At 37.8% G+C, this 17,812-nt stretch overlaps 1 protein-coding gene across 6 annotated transcripts in view; it reads left to right on the top strand.

Annotated features, from left to right (window-relative positions):
- Kcnip4 (potassium voltage-gated channel interacting protein 4) overlaps window positions 1-17,812 on the top strand; it is a 998,325-nt gene that overhangs the window by 863,028 nt on the left and 117,485 nt on the right. For 2 of the 6 annotated variants that reach the window (XM_051174060.1, XM_051174065.1), the window contains exon 2: window positions 12,362-12,467. The exons of the other annotated variants lie outside the window; for them this stretch is intronic. In XM_051174060.1, the coding sequence (XP_051030017.1) occupies window positions 12,362-12,467 (106 nt within the window). The remainder of the gene's footprint in view (window positions 1-12,361; window positions 12,468-17,812) is intronic. 6 annotated transcript variants of the gene reach the window in all.

The raw sequence follows: 17,812 nt of genomic DNA on the forward strand, positions 1-17,812 counted from the left end.
CTATAACCTAAAACAGAAAGATTTAGAAGGCGTCAGATCTAGTCCAACAGGAATCCATTTGCAATGTCAAAATTCTGAAAGGGATGTTGTTAAGGAAATATTTCTGGCCAAGAACGAAATGGGAAGTTTCAGGTTTGGTTTCTCCTTTGATTCTGATTTAACTGCTCTTGGGTAATCAGGCATTGGTGAATTTTCTGAGGCACTCTGGCAATGCTAATGAGAAGGCAAAGTATGGATTGCAAACACTTAGTGTCATTGATTATGTTATTGGATTCTCATTCCTGCTTCCTAGCACAGGATATCCTTGCCATATAGTCAATAAATATGTATTGACTAAATTAGCAACTAATAACCGTATAAATAAGATACATTGTTAAATGATGAAGAATAAATACAGTAGCCTAAGAGGACTGAACCTTTACTGGAATGTCTTACTGGAAGATATAATGAATTAGATGTTATATTTTCTCGTATTTCAAGGATTTTACAGAAATAACTACCCCATTCATTCCCTAAATTCTTTGAGATTAGTAAATGTCATGTATTATTAGCTCCATTTTTCAGATGAAGAAATTGAATCTCCTGGTGCAGCCTTCTCTGTAACTGCATTATTATTATTTAATACCATTAAGAATATGATGGATGACCCATAGAAAATAAAATAAAGGCCAACATTTTTAGCAAAGAAATATGAGTCACTAGGGCTTTAAGAGTCCATCCAAGACAGAATGAATGGAAAGTCTTAACCAAGGAGTTGAGGAAGGAAACAGGAATCAGACTATGACAGAAAGCAAATATTCCCTATGTGGAGACTGCCTTGTGAGACTCACTGAATAAATGAAGTCATGCATTTCCTGGAGCCATTGCTACTGTAATATGCAACTGAGACTGACAGACCAGGCCTTGGGCAGATGGACAGGTGGTCTACCCTTGGACTGTTGTACACTAGCTGATCAACTCTCTGGCTTTAGTGTTCTCAACTGTAATTTGTCTTTCATATTAGCCACTTATGGTTGCATGATGATGTAAGGCATGTCTCTGGCTTGTGGAAAAGACTGTCCATCGTTGTTCCAGCACTGACTGTATGTATTTCAGGAGCTGTTTGTTTGGATCATCCATCAGAGAAAGGTCATCACCAAGGTGAAATTTGTTTGACTTTCATCTACTGTGTTTAACTCCTCTGGCTTCACATTTGCCATCTAAGCTAAAATGTAAGCTATATGAGGCCGGGGACTGAGCTTTTGCTGGATCTGAGTAGCTATGCAATGAACACTGTCAAATGAAGCATCAGAATTTACAATATCAGCCATCTGCTCACAAAACATATTTTTACCCATTCCAGAGTAAAAATCTAAGCCATTATGATAAACTAAAAACTAAAAGTCTAAAGACTTTATAGAGAGAGCTTGAATGGCATGAACAAGATCAAAGTTGTTTTTACATCAGAGTTCTGTAATATATTATTAGTTAATATTAGAGAGGTAATTGGCCAACTATAACACAGGATCACCTTGATGAAGATACACACCACATATTGCATGGAGGGTTGGCAGAATGAGATCACGTGCTATATAATAAGCAATGTGCACTAAAAACAGTTTCAAATGCTATCTTGATCTCTTACTATCAAATGAATCAATCTCACTCAACTAATACCATCTTTATGAATAAATTCAGTTACCTCAACATAAAGGAAAATCTGAAGTGATAATGATCCATAAGTAAAGATGCTTAATAATTAAAAATGTTGAATACTGGGCATGAATGGAAATGGAAGAGTTAGCTTAAGGAAGGGACATGGTACCCTTGTAAGTAGGTCTGATTGATGTTGGTGTACCAAATAAGAGGATTGTTACAAGATTAACATACAAAAGACTTCGGTGTGGGTGCTCAGTGACTGCTGTATCAAATAGACTTGGTGTTATTTATATAAATATTCCCTTTGCTTTGGTTTCTGAGCCTTAAGCACATTTCTCCTATCATCCACTGACTAGTGAACAAGAGACTTATCTAGCCAGGAGCTGTATGTACCTTATTTGAACCTCCTTCCCAGCCCAGGAAAGAGCAAAGCCACTGTTTTATTTCTTTCGTGGCACTGGAGAGATCAAAAGACTCTATGGAAATAGACTTTCCCAGTCCTACAAACAAACAGTGCAGAGTTCTGATTTAAACCAGTTACCTTTTTAACTCTGACACAGAAAAGTCTCTCCATTGTGGACTTTACTGTGCCCTCCCCTCTTCTACCAAGACTACTACTACTACTACCACTACTACTTCTTCTTCTTCTTCTTATTCTTCTTCTTATTATTATTATTCTTATTCTTATTCTTCTTTCTTTTCCTTCTTCTCTGCAAATATTATGTTTTAGGATTATCATTTTATTTTTTTATTTTTTATTTAATTTATTATTTTACATGTTGATCCCAGTTCCCTCTCCCTCCCTCCCTCCCTTTTACCCTCTCTGCCCCCTCACATGCACCCTGACCACCCTCCCATCCCATCCCCCCACCCCAATTCCACATGTAGGGGAATGCCATCCAGGTGGGGTCATGTAGATCTGTCAGGTCATTTGAAGTAGGATCTAGGACTTCTCTCCTGTCTCTAGGTTAAGGCAGCATCCCTCCATGGGGGATGTTTCACAAGGTCCTTTTGTGCACCAGGGATACATCCTGGTTCCAATGTCTGAGGTCCCTTAGAATGCTCAGTCCTTCTGGCTGAGACCCATGTTCAGGGGGGCCTGAGTCAGTTCCATGCTGGATTCCCAGCTATCAATCTGGGGGCTCGTTAGTTCCTCCTTGTTCAGGTCAGCTGTCTCTATGTATTTCAGCAACCTGGTCTTTTCCTCCCCGTCTGCATCTGGATTCTAGTTCGACTCAGTGTTTAGGTATAGGTGTTTGCTTCTGTTTCCAACAGTTATTAGATAAGGGCTCCATGCCCTTCCCGGATAGTAGGATTATCATTTTAAATGATGTAATACTCTTTAGTGTTTGTGATGTTGTGAGGTGGTCCTTCAGCTAGTGACTACAATAATGTATGAGGGGAGACCACACTGTTTGCTAAAATTGCACGATCATGAAATGTGTCCTGTAAACCAGGACATTTTGGAGCACCAAGGGCTTGATAGCAAAGGCTATTAGGGAAACATACAGCAATCAGAAAGGAAACTGTGTCACCATCCTAATTATAGAAGCTATTGATAACACCTCTTGTGCCATACAACTGATATCCTCATATAAGACATCCTTGAAATTCATACAGGGAACTGGATTTCAGTGAGGAATCCTAAAAGATCCCAAGAATGAATGGAGATGCAGCTCACAGACAGAGTGCTTGCCTAGTACAGGAAAGGTACTGGTCCTCATTGCTAGTACTACAAAGGAGAAATAAATGAAAAGAAGGAAGGGAGGGAATGCGGGAGGGAGGGAGGGAGGGAGGGAGGGAGGGAGGGAGGGAGGGAGGGAGGGAGGGAGGGAGGGGAGAGGATGAAACAAACTACCAAGAGAAACTGACACCTTTTTTCTCCATACAGAAGCCATTGCCCTCTAGCTAGATGTGGTTTCTCTAGTAAATCAGGACAGTTCAAAGAATTTGGAGGGAAAATTGAGCATCCATCATCAAGAAAGCTGACATTTCAAATATTTAGATCAGTTACAAACAACTGACAAAATCTACAAGTATCCAAACTATAAAATAGTTTTAGTGCCTTGGTTTTCAGATAAAATCTGTTCCAAAAAGTTCACTAAGAATAAAATCAACCCAAAAGTTAACAAGCTCGGATGAATGAGTGGTTAACTGAGTCAAGAACAGAGAGAGAGTGTACAAGCAAAAACAAAAAGAATTAAAGGGAAACATGAAGGAGCAGGGAGATATAGTGAGAGAAAGACCAAGAGAAAGCAATGGGAGTTTATCAGAGAGAAGAAAGGTGGGCAGACAAAGACAAATAGACCAGGACTAAGAATGAGACCGAAAGAACAAGACAGGCATCACAGGAAAGCAGGGGTCTGATAGACAGCATAGGATTCATCATTGAAGACTCCACTGATTTTAGTTGTCCCAGGTGGTATCAAATGTGATCATTTACAGTGTTCCTATGGAATATTTTCAGCAAATTCGGTTGTGTGCTGATTGGCTCTTTTTTAGTTAACTAATAGAGAAAGTTACTGCTTTGTAATTAGACAAAGCAACAGGTCAACAGGCTACCTTTGGATGTCTAAAATGAAACATAAAATGAATCACAATTTTTTTCTCCAAACATTCAGCCATAATTTCTGTTACTCTTCTTATTGGTGAACCACTGAAGATAGATGTAGAACTCAGTAACGACTGCAATTGTGTGGATTGTCAGGACCTTTCAGCAATATTCTTATCACAGAATGAACCCAGAAATATTGTGTGTTGTATAATTTCAGAAATAGGTTTGATAATATGCAATGAACATTGAGAGAAAGAGAGAGGGGTCATGTTCGTGGAAGGAGAATTTATGAAATCATTTATAAATAAATATTTTAAATAGATGACATTTGTTACTAGTGAAAAATATATGCCCTACCCTGAGCACCCAAGTCTCTGCTAATGAATCAACCTGTCACTGACTCCAAGAACACGGACGGAATCAGAATGCCCTTGAAGCTCCTGTGGTTTTTGTCATGGATATTGATCCAGGGAAAGACACTGTATCTCTCAAAATATGATTGAAAATTGACTTCTATCTGATATTTTCAGATTTAGGAGTCACAAGTAAACATGAACATAATTCACAAGCCTAAGTTAGAAGATGGACAGGTCATGATTGATAGAGTAGGAGCCTTTCTACCGAAGCAAAACTGCAATATCCAGTATCCATTGTTCTGCCTAAAGAAGAAAGATAAGCATAATTGTCATTATGATAAAACTGCCTCCTCTGTTACCATTATCAGAACCTGTTGAGTTCTTAATTCATGGTCCACCGTCAGCATTGAAACATGTTATTCATATACCATGGCATTCCTTTACAACAGAACAGACAGAAAGTGAAAGATGACCACTTTCAAAGGAGGAATCGACTTCATGAGAATATTTTTCTTCCGTAATGGAAGAAACTTCAAATTAAACCTCACCTACAAGAGCAGAGTTTTCTCTGCCATTGACAATACTTCAGTTGAAGTGTCCCATGGAGGTGCATAAGTGATTTTTCCTCTTTTTGTACTCCTCTGCTTCAGGAGTTTTGAAATGCTAGCTTGCCCACAGGTTTCATTGGCTTATAGATGCAGGATAGGCAACTGGGTTAAGTTTTAACTCTAACAACATAATTTATGAAGATAACATTAGATTTCATAAATATGTTTTCAGTCAATTTAAAGAATTAATTTTTTCTCTTATAGAAACAAGTATTGCTTTAACAAGTTAGTGATATAAATTATTCAAATAATTCAATAATTATGTTGACAATTTTTGTATATGTATACATAATACATAATGTATACTTTAGTAATTTGAAAATATTATGTGTTGCCTTTTGTCTTGATAGATGTTTGATAAAACATGACTTCAGTACCCTCCACTCAAGCATTTCTTTTAGCCAACATGTTTTAAATAATGTCTTTCTTTATGTAATTCCCACCACAGTCTACCAAAAGAAGTCTGCATCCTGTACCCTTTTGTGTATCTGATACACTTGGGTTTTCACCATTTTCTATTTATCCTTTATCTTCTGTAATCTAAGAGTCACAAAAATAAGATGTTTTTAATATATTGTACTTGGATACTAACTAGTAGGTACTGAAGAAATATTTGAGTGAATGAATTAATGAACAAATAGAATTTTATCCCAAAAGATGAGAGTTATCAAGAGAAATCAGTAATCTAAGTACCCAGTGTGTTAGGTGTTAGGGTAAATGTTACTTAGCAGATACCCCACAGCATAGATTTTTATGTAACCACTGCACATACAGTCAAACAAAAAATGAAAACATCTGTTTGTAGTTTCTGGGGGGATTGTGAGATACTATGGCAATTTTGGGGCTGCCTCACTGTTATGAGTAGTGTTTTTCCCTGCTGGTCTCGTCCTACCACCACGCCAGCCCCAAATAACACACAGAGATGCTGTATTAGATATAATTCTGTTGGCCTGCTACTAGCATTTCTTATTTGCTTGCTTTGTCTTAAATATTAACCCATTTCTATTAATCTACGTTTTCACGTGGTCTTATCATACTGGAGGCCCCGGCATTCTTGTCTCTCTCAGTCCTCCATCTTGACTCTCCATCTTGACTCCTCCCTACTCCTTCTGGAATCATCCTTGTCTCCTAGTCCCGCCTATCTTGCTTTCCTATTGGCCAACAGTGCTTTATTCATTAACCAATAAGAGAAACATATTTACAGAATGACATCTCCCATCATCTCACCATCACTGATTTCCTTTTAGTATTACTGCTGAAGAATAGAGTGCCATCCCTATCACTCTCCATCAGAGGAGCTTCACACTCAGCTATATTTTAAGGATGTGGGGAGTAGCTCTAGGGAAGTAAATTATGGGAATTCTAAATAAATTTGTTAATTATAGACCTGTAGATGATGTTAAACTTCTTAACTAAAAAAGATACATAGTCTGTTGTCATGCTTTGGTGGATACAGAATGAACAATTTATATATCAGGCACTGTGGAAATGGTGAGAATACAATAATGAATGAGAAATATAGTTACAGATTTAATTATGCAGTTGGATATAATTCTATCAATTTACAAAATTGGGATTTATCCCAAGTATTTTGTCTCTCTATCCTGTTCCTGCATTATTTTGAATTCACTATATATTTTATGTATGCCATTTTAATTCCTGAAGTTTTAGCCATATTTCCTGGTATCACATTCAATTGTGTGCTACATACAGAAATTATAATGTGTCTTCTTCACTTATTGAAGGCTACTTACGATTCACATGGATTCACTCTATATCAAATATAAGACCAACATATTAGTAAATTCCACCCACCCATTTTCAAAATCCATGCTCTTTGTTTGATAAAATTTCCATATGTAGATATAATAAACTTCACAATGCATTTTGTTTTAAACATGGGCAAAGAGTTTTTATTTTCTACTAAGGTATTATGAAATTCTATAACCTTGTATTTCCATCTGAAGAACTGTGTGTCTGTAGCATATCATTTTCCCTTAGCTCGTGTAAGTAAAAATTTCTGTGTTGCATCTTATAATACAGGTCTATTGATTATGCACGTTTGATTAATCGAAAGATACCATACTTTCGCCTTTGTTTTCCAGAAGAACTGATTTGAATGAATATAGACACCTGGTTCGGTGCTCTTTGTATTCAACCTAAAAGCACTGAGATGCCATGATATCTTCCAAACTTTACTGTACATCACAACACAGCATTCCATTTTGTTCCTCCCTCATATGTACTTTTTATTTTCTTTTTTTTAAAAAAATTATATTGTTTTAACTTTTAGTTCTTAGTGATTCCTTTTGTGTTTTTCTTGCTTGGGGTTAAGAAAAAATGCTGATCTTCAAGATGTTTCTAAGCAAATGTGAAACATTTGGGCCATTATTTTTTCAAAAACCCATCTCTCTTCTTATTCTATAGTCATTTTTATATTCTTGGTATTTTGCATAGGCCTGAAGACTTTCATTAATTATCTATTTTTATAATTTAAACTTGATGACTTATTTATTTTGTTATCTGCTCAAGCTTCATACCCATTTATTAGCAATCCCCCAAGTGATAGTAAGTCATACTAAATAAATGAGGTTTTGTAATGTTAAGATAAATTTTAATTAAATATAGTTCCATCCCTTTCTCCCTCCCTTTTCTTCCTTCTAGCTCCTCCCATGTCTCCTTCCTACAACTTTTTCCATGCCCAGCTCACTTCCTTTCAAATTGATGGCCTCTTTTTGTTTTCTTTACTTTACAATACACACACACACACACACACACACACACACACACTCACAGGCGCACTCATATGTAGAACAGCATAAATTTATAAATAAAAGCTGCTGAATCTGCTTTTTTTGTTTGAGTGTTTCAAGCTGACCACTTTGATTGGATATCCAGTTAGGAGGCTTATTGCTGGGAGAGGGTAATTCTCCTCTCTCAGCAGGCAGTTACTGGTTGCTGTAATTCTTTGTCTAGGGAATGGACCTTTCAAGACTTTTCTCCATCTACATTAGCATACCTATTGATAGTGTCACTGTTCAGGTCTTGTTAGAGAGCCAATTCTCAGAGGCATTGTCCCATAGCAGATTCCCTGATCCTCTGGCTCTTAGAATATTTTATTTCAGATTTTCACTTTGTACCTTCTTGCTTTTTTGTGTTGCTTTAAATTCATTTCTGAAAAATTCCCCAATATTTCAGTCATCATCTTCTTTTAAACCATTCATTATCAGTTCTAATATCTATGTCACCTTAGAAATCTCTATCAATTACTTTTTCTCTTGATATGGGTCATGCATGATATAGAAAGTTTGAGTTGCATTGACTATCTTTAAATAGTGATGCATACTATTCTAGAAGATATTCTATAGTGTAACATAAAGTATTTACAACCTTTGTTTTATTTCCTGTTAAATTAGGTCAACTTGGATTATCATGAGAATGGTCTTCACTCTAGGAAATTATTCTTCCCCCCATGTAGTCTTCTAGAGCTCATAAGAATGACAGAAACTTTCAACAGTTGATGTCCTTTATTTTAGTTTAGTTTAAGTAAGTGTGTGTGTGTGTGTGTGTGTGTGTGTGTGTGACTGTGCCTTGGGAGCTTTTGGGACTTCTGTTATCATTTTATTCTTAGCCCTGAAGCAGCTTCTGCCTTGTATGCATTATGATACCCCATCTTGAGGATGCATTGCCCAACCCTTACTTAAAAGTCCACCTTGTAATCCCATAGAGGTTCCCATAATACTCCTGGCTATGTACAAAAATCACTTCTCCATTTCCAGCAACTGCAGAAGCCTCATTAATGTCTAGAGCTTAGCTCAGGGAGCTTAGACTTCATCTTTATGAACCCTGCTGAGATGATCATGCCACAAGACAGAAGAACTATTACAGCCTCACCTCTTAGGTTTCTTTTCTCTTAAGTACCATAAGTCTATCCTGATTATTTTCTGGGCTTGGGATAGTTTGTCTTGTATTGTTTATTTGGGTATATTATTGCTTATAGTGACAGCACCCCTAATAACATTTATTCATTGACCACTAAATGTAGCATTCTTCAATACTATATTATAATGGGATGATATATGTGTGATTATATAGTTAATTATACTGCCTATAAAAGAAAGAAAAGGGAAGATACAGGAACATGTCAAAGTTCTTCATGCTCTTTGCTTTACATTATTAGACATTCCTTGGGGAATAATCTTAGGACTGAAATCACAAGGGTGAATGGACAGATAGCAGCTTATTCAAAAGCTCCAGGGCTGAAAGGAGTGGTATATTCATATAAAAAAGAAAAATAAGCTCTAACATTCACTGGGTTCATATTACAGAATTATCATTGAACCAGTATTCCGTATGTTATTCCACTGGATAGACATTGTGCTTAACTTATTCTCCTAAAGAGGAAAACTGAAATAGAGAGAGATTAAGTAACTAAACCTAGGTCTGTGCTGAGATACATCCTGGGGCTGATTTTTTCTAGGCCAGGACACTAAACCAATACATTTTTAAAGAATAAACGTGTAGCATGACCTGACATCAGGGAAAGGAAAAAGAATAAGAGGAGAAAGAAAATTAACATGACCACACCCTGTCCTCTAATAGCCTTTAGTAGTTACTTTCACCTCACTAAAACCAAACTATCTGATGGAGATCATATAAAAGAGAAAATGTTATTTGGGATCATGGTTGCCTAGGGTTTCAGAGCATCATGGTAGGTAAGGCATGCTGGGTGGAGTAGTTTAGATCATGCGGGTACATATCTATGGTAGAAACTTTATCTTAAGGCAGATCAGGAAGGAGAAGGAGACAGGAAGTAGGCGAGGAAAACATGGCCTAGTTACCATATCTTCCAGGTAGGCCCCAATTAAACCCCACCCACTCCCTTGAGGAATCCATAATCTACCCAAATAACACCATCAGCTAAGGACCAGCTAATGAAAATGTATGCCTATGGGAGGTCGTTCTAATATTCATACTCATAAAAATATAAAATTTTTTAAACCAAAGACACATTTAAAATAATTTCCTGAAGAAAACAGATGTTTAAAGTGTAATGATATCTACAAGACCACTTAGAGTGAAATAATAGAAAGCAGGGACTTGTAAAGTTTAATTTAAAGTGACAGCTTGTTGAATTTACCAACTAAGAGGTGGGGCAACACGGGTAATACTACCAATTGTGAGTGGGTGGCAGGAGGGGTCTTCCCCTCCTCCCATAAAGCCTGAGCTGGTAAATACCAGAGTTCATGAAACAAACAGAAAATCAAGCAACAGGAAACGTTTCTTGAATTTCTGACAAAATTACAGAGTCTGGCTAGATGTTGAGAAATCAAAACTGAAGCAAAGAAGCCAGGATAGAAGCTCCCTTGGGATTGGTCTGTGTTCCGATATAGGCTAGCAAGCTCTTCCTCCTCAAATTCTTTGTCTCTTACTTTTGACAGGGCGTGATAAAATGAGACACTATAGGGCTGGTAGAGCAAGCAAACAGGAAGGCTCTCTCCACGGCCAGGTGGAGACAGGAAGGGACAATTGGCCATAGGAAAGTGTTTCAAACGCAGACTGGGGATACAGATGTTGACAACTGGCTGACTACGAAGTAGGGTGTAGCATACACCTTAGGATGGCAGAAAGGAAACAACAGAGAAAATGATACAGCAAGCCAGCCCGAGGATGAAACGTAGGACCTCAAAGCCACAGAATTTCCGAAGAAGGGGATGCCTAGGTGAGAGGGTTCTTCCTGAAACAGAACAAGGAAGCAAACTGACATGTATGCTGTGTAAATCAGACTTAAAGGTAGAACTTGATAATGGGTGTTTCCATGCCCAATGTGAATTTGTTGACCTTTTATTTCCTGCCACAGTCTGAGCGTAAGCTGAGGAAGTCAAGAGAGAATGGTGTTCCATACAAGCCAGGTAGCCAGCTTGGGAGGATGGTCCATGAATTCTGACACCAGAAAAGACAACTTGGCCAGTGGTCAATGAGCTAGAGCAGTAAGGAGGGGAGGGGATGGAAGGGCCACAGAGTGATGCAGTGTCAGATCATGGGCAGTCTGAGGGACCTTGGTCCCAGACAGCATGAGGTTCTAGGAGGGCTCCTAATCAGGGTGATCTGATTTGATTTGCACATTTACCTCTTCATTATGTCACTCCCGCACATGGGAGTTCTAGCTGTTACATTTTTGTGGTGAGGTGGAGATGTGTCTCTCGGATCAGGGTCAGGACTTGCTTAAAATTCCACGTTAGAAACAACTAAGTAGACATGGAACAGAGCACATATTTGCCAGGTCCCCATCACAAGGCATTCCAACTTCAAATTTAATTGATTCTTTTATGGTTGCTTTAGATCAGACCGTTTCCAAACTAATTCTGGGGAAGCAATCATATTACCCAGAAGATACAGGCTTTCAGGCATTTTGAGTAGTTAGGATGTTGTAGAATTCAAAGTCATGGCTTGCTGACATGACACGTTGTCTCGGACACTTCGTGGCTTGCCTATGGAGTCACTGCTAAAGTTATCTCCAACTGCCTGAAGTCATGGATACACTCCTATGGCACCAGGCTCTAATCCTGGGTTAACGTTATTTCCCGAAACACGCCTTGCTTCCTTTGCAATGGTTTCACTGAATAAGCTCCATTCATTAATGTCACCAAGTGAAAAATGTGAAGGATTTCTACATATCCGGACTCCTCAACATATGCAAATGAGACTGCCTGTCAAGGACATTGATTTTCTCACTTTCAGGGAAGGCAAAGGTACTGCCAGGTGATTGCTGTGTGAGTGATTTATGAGAACACCCACCTCCTTTGTAATCAAAGACCGGAGCCATGAGAAGAGAAGATTGTGTTGCAGGCCCTTAACATTGGTTTGAATACTGAAATTTCAACCCAACATTTTACAGTGGTATTTGTTATACTTTCGATCTGAGACCCGAAATAAGCCACCAAATTTTACTCTTGTCATCCACTGAAAATCCTTTCATTCTGTCTTTGTTTGATAATCGGCACCTTTAAAGCCACATACGTTTATATAAGTCGTAAATAAGGAAACCAACTTTGGGGGCCATAACCCACTGCCTGCATTCGCCTGCGTGAGCACCTAGCTGGCTGTCTCCCCATCCTGCTTGCTCAACTTCCCTGGTGAGCCCTGCAGCCCTGTGGGTTCCTCTGTGCAGATGGCACTAACAGAACCGATCATGTATTTTCTAGGTTTCCTCTACACTCAGAACAACACCAAGCGCAGCATTAAAGAGCGGCTCATGAAGCTCTTGCCCTGCTCGGCTGCCAAAACGTCGTCTCCTGCTATTCAAAGCAAGTTTCCTTTCCTTTTCGCCCCCAAATTGTTTGATTTGCTTGTTTAGGTCCACACGCAGTGCAATTTCTGATTCTAAAAAGAATCGATATATTATCTCCTGTGAAGAAATGTCTATTTACAGCTCTTGTTTATCTGAAACGCCGAGGAACAGCAACGGGCGCTTTCTGTTTGGCAGGCTGAAAGCTACCAAGCTTTCAATAACAGAGGCCCATGCTTGCTGACACCAAGGCATTTCTGTTTCCTTGCAAGCCTGGGGAGTAGCCTCGAGGATTGCTTTGCCTGACATGGTTGCGCAGCAGCTGACAATTTAAGCTGTTTTACTTTGCAAGTTTCCTTTTCTTTTTCTAGTTGCCACATAAGAGGTCCCTATTTGTGGAGTGTCATGTAGTGTTTTGGTACAGTATATTCTGCCTAATGTTCAGACTGATAAACATTATCACATTCCCAAACATGTATCTTTTCTTTGTTACAAAATATCCAAACCTCCACTTCTAGCTTTTCCTGATAAATGACATATTACGGTCACCAATGGCAAGTGATATACAACAGAACCCTTATCTAACTATAACTCAGTAACATCCCTCATCCCTTCTTCCCAGCTGTGCGTCTCAGTACCTGGTGCACACTATCATACTCTCAACTTCTATGAAATCGACTTTTTAAAATTCTGTCCATGAATGAAACTATGCAGTTTGTTATTCGGTGCCTGGCTTACTTCACTTTATGATGTGTTCCTCTGCCCATGTTATCACATGTGACAACTTATTCTTTTTCAATCTGAACAGTGTTGCTCTGTATATATGAACCAAACTGAATATACGCATTTATCTAGTAATAATTATCTAGTAGGTTAATTCTTTTTCTTAGCGACAGTGAATAGTTCAACAATGAACATAGAAGTACAGGTGTCCCTTTAACATAGCAATTTCATTTACTATAGAGAGAGATTGCTAGATACATAAAGATACACATAAAGAAATATCTTTATTATTTTTATTCAATTTCTATTGTAATTTCATGATTTTCTTTTCCTTTGGTTATCCTCTGGCCACATTGGTTAAGGTTCTCTAAAAATCAGAACCAATACAAAAACACAATCACAAGCACAAACATACATGAACATACTTTCATATTATATAGGTACATATATATATTCCTATGTGAATATTTATGTTTAAACACATACACATAAATAGAATTATTTTGGCTCATAGGACTGTGGCGATGGATGGCCTGGAAAGTTAGGCAGCATTTGATCCTGTGGAATAGAATCAGAATTCTTCCCAAGGAAGCCTTGTCTTTGTTTAACACCTCAACTGATTACATGAGACTCACCCACTATATCCAGAGTAATTTGTCCTTTACTTGTAGTCTACCTATTGTAACCATCACCACTTTTGTACGCTATCTCCACACCAACACTTAGGGTTTAATTAAATAATTGAGCATTCTGGCTTAGCCAGGCTGACACATGAAACTAACTACTGCACTGATCTTCCATATCTTTCTTGACAACTATCTGGCATTTTTGTGGATTATAGATAGAGAACTCCTAAAGAGAAAACATTAGTTAATTTTATAAAGATAATAAATGTCACTGACCCTGTGAACTTACAAGGAGTATACATACTAAATATTTACATTAAAATATGTCCAAGCACCAAATTACTCCTGGAATCATACAAGAGAGGGCGATCATTCATAATAAGAAAATAGAGCATAAAACAATGAGGAGAAATATCCAAATTGTGTATCAAGAGACAGTATCTCCACCTACCTTCTTTAAAATCTACCATATTATTTTGTAGACACCAATGATTCAACTGGTAATTTAAAATGTAAATAAATACCATCACACTCCACAACAGAAATGGAGAAAATTTGGAAGGGACCTCACAAAAAAGTATATTGAGTCAAAAGTCCTAGAACTAAAAAAACAAAAGTTATTTTGAATGGTGCTATATCACATTAGTGAGACCCAGCAGGCATGGGACCCATTCAATGAATATTTTTCATAAGCTAGTCACTGTGAATTGTGTTGAGAGCAGTCAATAAACTGTATTTTAAAACACAGAGCAAAATCCAAAACAGTAAACACATAGATGTCTACCCAACCTGATCATGCACAAAAGTAAAGAAATGATTTTTCCTGGTAGAAATTCCATGTGCAGAATCATTGAAAGTATTATTGTGGAATACTGTTTTATCTTTTTCTTTCATTGCACACTTACATACACACACACGTAGAGACACACAACAGCTCACTACTCAGTCAACAGCTACCCACAAGGCTGTAACAAAGAGGAATGAACAGCTTTAATCTGATATGATGCCGAAGCTATGGAGTTTAGCACTGCTTGTCAGAGAATGGCTGGCAATTGGAGGTAATGCTTTTCTCCTTCCAAGGTGGAATCAACATTGCCAAGTTATCTGATATTTGCTGAAAACACAGTCATTCATAGCAAATGTACAGGGAAAATGTAAGTGTCAAATGAGTGTCTGTATTTGCTTAGTGAAGAACAAAACTGTCAGCTTCTGCTGGCATTTTCCCTGCATGAAACACTAGCAAAAACAAATCAGTTTAATTCTGTCTCGCTCTAAAAGGAAGTTTCTTGGCATTATAGCCTAGCAGAAAATATTTCTAAAGACAAAAAATGAGAATATTTAAAATCTTATATTTGATAAATACAATATACTATACATTAGGGGAATAAAATTACATTATGACTTGATTCCATGTCTTTCAGGATGTTATTATGGAGAAAATTAATAGCAACATATTATGGTGAAAATTTTATATATTCTATATATCCTATATATTTGTATACATCAACTAAAAGGAATGTAAATGAACCCCAACACTAAGGAAAACATGTGAAGGTACCACAAAATCCACAGCAGAACTAGCCTGTAACTCAGGTAACTCATTCTTGGGTAGATAAACAAAGAATTCTGAGTCAATATACAACAGTGATACCTGTACATTCCTGTATATTATAGCACTATTCAGAACAACCAAGTTATGCCATCAATTTAGGTGTATATCAACAGATGAATTAGGAAACTATCAAATTAATAATAGAGTTATTTTTATGAATACTAGATTTTATAATGATACTTAAAGCCACATACATAAGATATATACAATTATGCTTAAAATACATGTATATATTAAATATCTACATTTTATACTTGAAAGAAAATGTTTGTTAAACCCAGGACATATACAATTAATGTTACCAGTTTTTTAAAACTAGAAAGTAGCTGTTGTTTACATCATGCTAGATGAATAACATGATTATTGACCCTGAACATCTTCAGATGTAAAAGTCTCTACCCAGTAGCAACCATAACAAGTACCCAAATCTAACAAGAAAAGTCATCAGGTAGGAAAAGAGGACAATGTGTCTTACTAAGGGTTTTTATTGCTATAAAGAGACATCATGATCATTTAACTCTTACATAATAAAAGATTTAATTGGGATGGCTCACTTACACTTTCAGAAGTTCAGAATTTCAGTTCTTTATCATGGCAGGGAGCATAGAAGCATGTAGGCAGATGTGGTGCTGAGCTCAGGGTTTTTACATTTTGATAGGCAGGCAACAGACCTATCAAACAGTCAACTGACCATCACACTGAGGGAACTTTCATAGAAAGAAACTTCAAAGTCAGCCCCCACAGGGGCACACTTTCTTCAATAAGGCCACACCTCCTAATAACCTCGTAATAGTGCCACTCCATTTGGGGGCCGTTTTCTTTCAAACTACAACACACTGTTAGCCAAGAAATCATATTAACTCCCTACTGTGGAAGAGAAACTAACAGTTGCAAACAATGTAAAAGTATACACTGTGAATATGGATAAGCAGCAGATAAGCAGAGGCCTATAGGCTCCTAGAAGAAAGGTATAACTACGCAATGTCTGGACTTAGGTAAACTGGACATGAGCCTTGACTAACCTGAGATGTTCAAGCCATGACTGACCTTAGAGTGGCAGAGGGAGTGTTCTATATGTGATATCATGAGACTTCCAGTGTGGTGTGTCTGACAGCTTCCTATGGGAAGCCAAGCCTTTTGTTAAGTCATGAAGCACTTTGAGCCCGGAATTAGAAACCTTAAAACTTGAAGGATCATGCAAAGACTGTGTTACGGGCAGTTTTCCTGCCAGCCTGGACTCTCTGCCCCATCAGCTCCAAATAACACACAGAGACACTTAATAGATATAAAGTTGTTGGCCTGTTACTAGTTTTTTTTTTTTATTGGCTAACTCTGTCTTAAATATTAACCCATTTCTATTAATCTAAGTATTTTCATTTGGTCTTATCTTACCAGAAAAAGGGTCTGGACCTCTTACTCATCTTGGTCCTACATTTTGACTCTCCAACTTTATCTCCCAGAATCCTCCTTGTCTTCTAGTCCCACCTATCTTGCTCGTCCCACATAATAACATAATGACTTCTCCCACCATATCTGATCTCCCCGTTTAGTACACCTAACCTGAGAGCAAGACATGGTGAGTTTGCTTCCTGTCCTTTATCACGGTCTGTTCTTCACCACACCCTCTTCATCCCCCAATCCTCAACTTCAGTCACTTACTCAATGCAGACTTGAAATGTTATTCCTGCTGTGCATGCATCACATTAGAGCATTAAAAGAGGGGAAAAAGTTTATGAAAGACCATGTTTCCAATTGCTTGGATATAACTAATAAAAGGTAAAAAAAATTATAATATCCCAAATTAATGTTTTAAGCACACATCTCAACTTTGATAGTTGAGACAACTGTCAAACCAAAGTCCAAACTTCTAACTTTCTTAGCACGGTTTTGGAAAGTCTGCGTTTGAAGAGAAAGAAGTAGTCAATTCAAGCAATGGTCTATGTCCTTTACCACTCAATCCATCTAGTGGTAGTTGAAAAATAGAAATTGATGTAATCTAGTGAGCATTAACTTAGGGTGTAGAGTTCTTCCTGGTGTTAGCAACTCTTGAACAAGAGTGAGAACTGAAATAAGATAAATAGAGGCTAGCAACATCTGTCTAATAAATTAAGGATTATCTAGTTCAAGTTTTTGACCTACACAACTAACACCTGACTGCCCAATTGTCCATAGCAGAGGTATCCCCTCACTCAGTGGTAGGCTAGAGTCCTGCTGTCACTTGTCTGCAGCATCAGCAGCTGCCTACTTTCTGTTCTCCCCCTTTCATTTCCCATCCACAATCCTACAGGTCACTGAACTGCTGTTGGATCCCCTGCATTCTTCCAAGAATAATTGAAAGAGGTAGAGGGAGGCAGCTTTCTGACACATACTGGATTCCTGTTGTGCTTGTAACTAAACAAATTCCTGA

This window comes from Phodopus roborovskii, unplaced genomic scaffold, assembly GCF_943737965.1.
Source record: "Phodopus roborovskii unplaced genomic scaffold, PHOROB, whole genome shotgun sequence".
Taxonomy (NCBI): domain Eukaryota; kingdom Metazoa; phylum Chordata; class Mammalia; order Rodentia; family Cricetidae; genus Phodopus; species Phodopus roborovskii.